Here is a 7,609-nt window from a genome sequence, read left to right on the forward strand (position 1 = left end):
AGTAGAACAGATCAGACGTGAGAACCTTTAATGCAAACACTTCAGTGGTGAGGTTATATGGGAGTTTATACAGGGATGGAACAGCAGTCTGAGGTGGTAGAGGCCGACACCACATATGGGATTGGCATATGCCTTCTATCTAAAACGAGATCAACAACGGATTAAGGACCAAGTCTCTACATCAGGACTAGATGGGCCCAACAGGTCTGATCTGCTGTCAGATTCTAGGTTTTAGTTGCTATCTGCCAAAAATTGATATAGAAAAAAAAATGAATGTACGGCACAAAGCAAAACTACACTTTATTACTATATAAGAAATCTATACTCAGAGGTAAAGTATCTCTATACTTACAATATTGTGTGTGGCATATATATATATATATATATATATATATATATATATATATATATATAATGCGAGAGAGCAAGAGAGAAGTAAAAATCACCACAGGAAATAACGACAGATGGATTAACGAGACAATTCGGTTTTCGGTTATGAGTAAACCCCAAAAGGTTTCATTACCCCCTCGTGAAACAAGCCCCCTTCTGGGGGTCGTGAGGCCTTCCCACGGTCTACGGTTCAATCCCCTGGCGGGACTATGCGCTTTCAGGGCCCTGCCCCCTCTTAATATCCGTATATCATGTGTCCTCGTCACGGTTAAACGAACAAACGTAACGAAGGAACCGGTTGAAGCCACTGAACCCACAACTTCCGCTCACTAAGAAACGTCACCATTTGCGGACGAGCTTTAACCTTTCGCGAATTCCCTTTCCGGGGTTAATCAGCTGATACCATAGAGCTCCCACTACTGGCCGCTCGGGGGAACTCTAGCCGCTCGCAGACGCGGTGTCTATTATTATTAGACGGCCATCTTTGTACCCCCATAGAGACAAAAAGAGGGTGGAATTATGAATATTCGCCTAGAATATGGATGTGGCTGAAGCTCAGTGTGCCATTCTCGGCCTGCTCGGACAGGTGTCAGCGGAAGCCCTGCCTAAAGTTATCCACTGGATGAAACATAGCAGTAAGGCGCCATAACGCTGTTATCCCCAAGTATTCATTTAGTAGCTGGCAGTTCACTACAAAACAAATAAATCCAATGTATTCTCTTTAGGGCATTATTCCACCCCAGTTGCGGTAAACATGAAATAATATCGGTTGGGGTTTTTTAATGCTGTGGGATGCCCATTTATTTATAATACATTTTATATTTGATGCTAACGTTTTGTGGCGGTGACATTAAAGGTATTCTTCATCCGTCCTATTTGCCTTAATGCTAATATTTACCTTTTTTTGTATGTAAATCTATAAAGGATTCCTCGGAATTTGCTATTTGCCTTGCAGGAGATTCATTCCATTAAAGACTATTTCTGCTCATCACTGCGCGTGCACACTCTCATCACTGCGTGTACACACACTCTCATCACTACGCGTGCACACTCTCATCACTGCGCGTGCACACTCTCATCACTGCGTGTACACACACTCTCATCACTACGCGTGCACACTCTCATCACTGCGCGTGCACACTCTCATCACTGCTCTTGCACACTATCATCACTGCGCGTGCACACTCTCATCACTGCACTTGCACACTCTCATCAATGCGCACGCACACTCTCATCACTGCATGCGCACGCACTCTCATTACTGCGTGCTCACGCACTCTCATCACTGCGCGTGCACACACTCATCACTGCGCGCGCACACACACTCATCACTGAGCGCGCACACACTCTCATCACTGCGCGCACACACTCTCATCACTGAGCGCACACACACACTCTCATCACTGCGCGTGCACACACTCATCACTGCGTGTGCTCACATACTCACTCTCATCACTGAGCGTGCAGAGATCCTTGCACTTTTTGCGCATGGGGGTCTGACTATACCACAACCCGCAACGTTCACCGAGCCGGCACTGGAGCTAAACAGATCTCCTGCCCGAGAAAGGGGCAAATGCATTTGCCAAATGGACACAATGGATATTTAAAGGGACCACTGGGGGATCCTATACATGAAGGTGCATATGATGGATGGGGAGTAACCGGAAAAATCCTGTTTAAAAGGATAGCATCCCCCCTGTATAGTTTAGAACTTCTTCTTGACTAGTTGATGAGTTTTCCTAAAGGCCAGAAGTATTATTTTGAAATAAAAAAACTATTTCCCGTGATCAGAATATATCTACACGTTTTTTTTTTTTTAGGTGACATTGAAGAATTGACCACAAGTAACGATGATGTTATACTGCAGAGTATTGCGGAGGATTTGAGAAGCTTTTTACCCCTGGAGGCGATGGTCAGCACGGAAAACCAAGCAATTCAGGCTGTGAGCTGCGTTACTTTATTTATAATAAAAAAAAATATTATTTATTATATAAATTATCACAACAGTTTAGCAATAACAAAACAAATGTGTTTTTTATTTTTTCCAATGGTTTTTTAAAATAATAACATAAAATGAGAGATAATATTTTTATATTTTTATTTTTTTTATTTTTTAGTTTCACAAATAATACAAATTTATATGAAATTGGGAGATTAAAAAAATGAATTTTTAATAATTAATATTATTGTTTTAATTATTATTTATTATTTTATTATTATTATTATTTATTGTTTTATATAGCGCCATCAGATTTCGTAGCGCTGTACAAAGACTAGACAGGACAAAACAAGTAGTATGTAACATAACAAGATGACATACAGAAACAACAGGTGAGGAGGGCCCTGCTCAAAAGAGCTTACAATCTAGAGGAGGGATATTATTCTTCATTTTACCGCTAGCCTTACTGTAAATGCTGCCAGCTGTAACTTTATTGCATTATGTGTGTGGTTTCAGATTGAGAATCTTGAGCAGCCCACTCTTCATGTGGATGCCTTTTTATATGATGATGACACCATCGACTCTCTGTGTAAAGAGGGAAAAATGAGTCGTGATTACTGTTTAACCTGTGGATCCAGAAAAACTGCTCCGTTGGGTGGGTCTTTGGAACGTTTTGCTAAAATGCAAGCGGTCATTGCTTTTTCCGGTCATTGTAATCATTTCAAAGATATTTGAATTATGGGAGCTTGTGCTCTATGGAACACGTGACAAGAGATGCATATCGTGAAGTGCTTTGACGAGACCCAGCCAAGTGACTCCATTGGCTCCTTCCTCCTCTTCTCCAATGTGCACTGGCACACATATTTACTCACACACTTATATGTATACTTAAACATACCCACTCCCAGACTAACACACACTCTAACACTACACTTATGCTAACGCACACACTTACATATACACACTCATGCACTCACTCTCTCCTTAACTGCATTACTAGCTTACTCCCACCCTTACGCCTTTACCCTGCCTGGAGCCTTCTTCCACTCACTAAATCCAGTGCGCCAAATAAAAGAGCAATCACTAAATCCAGTGCACTAAATAAAAGAGCAATCACTAAATCCAGTGCACCAAATAAAAGAGCAATCACTAAATCCAGTGCACTAAATAAAAGAGCAATCACTAAATCCAGTGCACCAAATAAAAGAGCAATCACTAAATCCAGTGCACTAAATAAAAGAGCCATCACTAAATCCAGTGCACTAAATAAAAGAGCCATCACTAAATCCAGTGCACCAAATAAAAGAGCCATCACAAAATCCAGTGCACCAAATAAAAGAGCAATCACTAAATCCAGTGCACCAAATAAAAGAGCAATCACTAAATCCAGTGCACCAAATAAAAGCCATCACAAAATCCAGTGCACCAAATAAAAGAGCAATCACTAAATCCAGTGCACTAAATAAGAGCCATCACAAAATCCAGTGCACCAAATAAAAGAGCAATCACTAAATCCAGTGCACCAAATAAAAGAGCAATCACTAAATCCAGTGCACTAAATAAGAGCCATCACAAAATCCAGTGCACTAAATAAGAGCCATCACAAAATCCAGTGCACCAAATAAAAGAGCAATCACTAAATCCAGTGCACTAAATAAAAGAGCAATCACTAAATCCACTGCACTAAATAAAAGAGCAATCACTAAATCCAGTGCTTCAGCTTTATTTAATGAAGTGACAGCCTTTCCTGTGTAACGGGATTAACGTCCCACCTGCTTTTGCCCGCAGAGTTTCTTTCCCATTCTTTTTCTCCGGTGGAGCTCAAGTACCTTTTCCAGCATGCACTGCCGGACCTGGCCGGGAAAACCCTGGTTGATGTTGGATCCAGACTGGGTGCCGTTTTATATGCGGTAAGGCATCCTACAACTTCTCTATGCTGCCGGATAAAAAAAATACTACAATTTTATTAAAATACTGTCAATATTGGGATGCCTGATCGCGTTTAAAAATGTGACAGTTTTCCGGCGTTCGTGCCGGAAGCTGTTACATCAGATTGGACAGCAAAAAGCCGGTGATGCTGGCAACTGCTGTCAGGGGGGAGTCCAAGCTGCCCTGCAGCGGCAGGGATGGGTCCCTGCCGCTGCAAGAAGGGCAGGACGTACCAGTACGTCCATAAGGGATTCTTGGAATGCGTTTTTTGGACGTATTGGTACGTCCATAGGGGACTGAAGGGGTTAATAACTAGTAGCTGCTGTCCCTTTATAAATCGCCGGGTAACGAGTATTCTGCGATAATATTGAGCGTTTGATAATGTAGGGTTTGTTGGCTCTTTAGGGTTATGTTTATAGCTCTGCCAGCCGTTTATGCGGAGTGGAAATGAACGCCGAATTTTGTGATCTGCAGCAGAAGATAATACAGAAATATCAATTTGCAGACCGAATCCAGGTAAATCTGCTTCGGTGCAGCCGTATTATCATAATCTCTCACAGCACTGTTACACTCTCACATAATCTCTCACGCTCTCTCACACTCTCACGTAATCTCTTATGCTCTCTCACACTCTCACTTAATCTCCCTCGCTCTCTCACACATAGGGTGTATGTGTGTTACTCTTGCTTTCCATGATACTTTGCCATATAAAACATCTTCCTTGTATCTCCCCAGGTGTACCACTCAGATGTTTGTAGCCAGAAGTCTCTTCTTCAAGACGCCGACGTTGTTGTCTTAAATAACGTTTTTGAGTATTTCCTTAACAAAAAGGAACAAATAAAGTAATTTTGTCTTCATATTCCTTGTTAGAACTAATCACCTGACCATAAAAAAAACAATAAATCCTGTTTTCTTGAGTGATGATTCTGGAGCCATATGCCTAAATTCCCCCCCTGTATTAGCCTCTACCGCATCTGCTTAAAGGCTGTTCCACTTATCTACCACCCTCTCAGCAAAGTAAAACTTCCTTCCATTCCATCTAATCTTCTGCCCCTCTAGTTGTAGATTATGATCTCTTGTTGTAACTTTCTTTAAATGTTACTATCACATCCCCTCTCTCTCCTCTCCTCTCCTTCAAGTCGCCTAACCTGGTCATTTTTAATTACATAAAGTAGTATTAAATTAGTACTTTAGTATGATTTCGGCATCTTTGCTGTGTCATCGATTTGCTAGTCTATTAATTTAATCCGTTTAAATCTCCGTTTATTTTTTAGAGCCTGGAAGTTTCTGAATGAGAACATAAGGAAAAAAGGAAGTCTTGTAGTCACTGTACCGAGCTTAAAGGAGTCTTTAGAAAAACTTCAGGTAGGTATGAATACACCTACGGTGCGTTTGTCAAACAGGCCGAATCCCTGGCTTCAGGTTGTTTGGCGGTGCGGCTGAGGAACAGGCCGCATCCCCGACCTCAAGTTATAGGCACACCAGGTTGTGGTTGCCACATCCCCGGCCTCAGGCTGGGGATGCGGCCTGTATAGTGGAGTATAGCGGAGTGATTAAGAGGGGCGTGTTCTACTGTCCCAGACATTTCCTCATTGGCTTACGTTCGTTACCTGAAGCTAATGGGAGGAGCCGGTCACCTGGAGCCCTATATAAACTCTTCTCTCTCTCCATTTCTTGCTTGAGTGTCTGTGTTTTTACAGACTCCATTCCCCTCGCTTCAACCTGTTTGACCTTTTTTGCTTTGGCCCTTTGGCTTCCCACCTGGATATCTGTCTCTTGTCCCATGACCTCGGCTCGTTAACCTGTTGAGTTCCTACGCTGTTGCCTCGACCTTCTGGACTGATTATTGGCTTATGCTTATATTGTGTTTTGCACTGCCTCCTTCTGGGTTTCTATACCTCCCAACCCAGTCCTGACATATACATTAAGCAATACTCATACTTCATGATGGAATCGGGTCCTTTTGGAAATGTATTCTTTAGTACCTTTCATGGACAACCTTGATAAAGCCCAACCAAGTAAATCAAATTTCTTTTTGTTAGTATATATTTCTGACATGACAAATGTCAGAAGTGCCTAAAACGAAGAAGTTACATTAAACCATAAAAAACAGTAAATGGTATTAATCAAATTACCTCTAAACATGTAATCTATACAATTATGGTGTTCCCCTTTTAACAACAAAAAATCGACGGGCAAATAATCCTTCGATTTCCTACACCCGAAATTATTATAGCCATAATAATACTTGATAATTCCTTTATTATAAACCAAAAAATAAGTAACTTTTAAGATCTAAATATAATTGCTGTACGTCTTAATACATTGTATAACATTCTATATGCATTAGGTCCTTCGCGGTTTACTTTTGGAATGTTTCTATTCCAGATGAACATAAAGCTGGATCAGTGGGTGGAAGAGATTGAACTGGACTCCAATGTCTATTTAGGAGAAGACACGGATCAGCAAGCACTTAGTGATATTCACTTATACGCTATTCGATAGGATATTCTCTCGTATGATCTTTACATCACCGTGGTGAGAAGAATGTGTACAGGGGGTAAGCCCGTCTGTTAGCGACATATTCAATAGCTGACCAACTATTCAAGTTGCTTAGATCCTACTCAGAGGATGGAGAAGATTCCGAGAACTGGCAATTCGTTGTGTTTTACCGAGATCTCTAGCAATGTTTTTTTGGGTGGGGGACCCAATGACTATTGTTAAAGTGTTGTGAAGACCCCGGACAAGTGTTTTATAATCTCCATGTATATAATGGGGAGGGTTATATTGCTAGTATTACAAAACATAGAACCAGGGAAGGCTGTGATTATATAGGTTGTCTGCTTAAAATAAATGCACATTGACTTCCTGGTTGTTGGACTTTTTGTAATTGATGTTCACTATTAAAATAAGGTGACTTTGTAGCCTCGATGCATAGACAATGGATGTTTACTCCTACACCCATAACCCCAAGCCACCCTGTACATCCAAAAAACCCAATTTGCAAAAAGCAAGCTCCATAAAGACACGGTTGGATGAGTTTGGCGTGCAAGAACTTGACCGGCAGCACAGAGCCCTGACACAGAGATCTGGGTGTCTCGTCCAACCTCAGTGCCGGACCTCACAGATGCTTAACTGGATGAACGGGCAAATATTCCCACTGAAACTCCCCAAAATCTTGTGGAAAGCCTTCCTAGAAGAGTTGAAGCTGTTATATCTGCAAAGGGGTGGGGTGGGGGGGCAACTGCATATTCATGCCCATGGTTTGGGAATGGGATGTCAAACAAGGCCATATAGGTGTGATGGTCAGGTGGCTACATGCTTTTGGTCATATAGTCTCTCATCACCCCA

The 7,609-nt window shown here is 41.6% G+C and overlaps 1 protein-coding gene across 1 annotated transcript; it reads left to right on the top strand.

Moving 5' to 3' along the window:
* Positions 1–928: 928 nt before the first annotated feature.
* On the top strand, positions 929–6,763 carry LOC149284658 (uncharacterized). The gene is made up of 8 exons (XM_089496293.1): positions 929–1,025; positions 2,211–2,332; positions 2,846–2,984; positions 4,118–4,239; positions 4,664–4,774; positions 4,994–5,100; positions 5,533–5,623; positions 6,647–6,763. Exons 1-8 carry the CDS (start codon positions 929–931, stop codon positions 6,761–6,763), a joined length of 906 nt encoding a protein of 301 aa, XP_089352419.1.
* The last annotated feature ends 846 nt before the right edge of the window (positions 6,764–7,609 follow it).

Source organism: Sceloporus occidentalis, unplaced genomic scaffold (genome assembly GCF_023333645.1).
Source record: "Sceloporus occidentalis isolate IW3139 unplaced genomic scaffold, rSceOcc1.0.p SCAF_89, whole genome shotgun sequence".
NCBI lineage: Eukaryota > Metazoa > Chordata > Lepidosauria > Squamata > Phrynosomatidae > Sceloporus > Sceloporus occidentalis.

What these genes read in the sequence shown, in the direction of transcription:
- LOC149284658 (XM_089496293.1), top strand. Translation starts at nt 929, where the DNA reads ATGGATGTGGCTGAAGCTCAGTGTGCCATTCTCGGCCTGCTCGGACAG. An exon ending in CAGAAAAACTGCTCCGTTGG is followed by an intron (nt 2,985 to 4,117) that starts GTGGGTCTTTGG and finishes TTTTGCCCGCAG; the next exon opens with AGTTTCTTTCCCATTCTTTT. An exon ending in AATTTGCAGACCGAATCCAG is followed by an intron (nt 4,775 to 4,993) that starts GTAAATCTGCTT and finishes GTATCTCCCCAG; the next exon opens with GTGTACCACTCAGATGTTTG.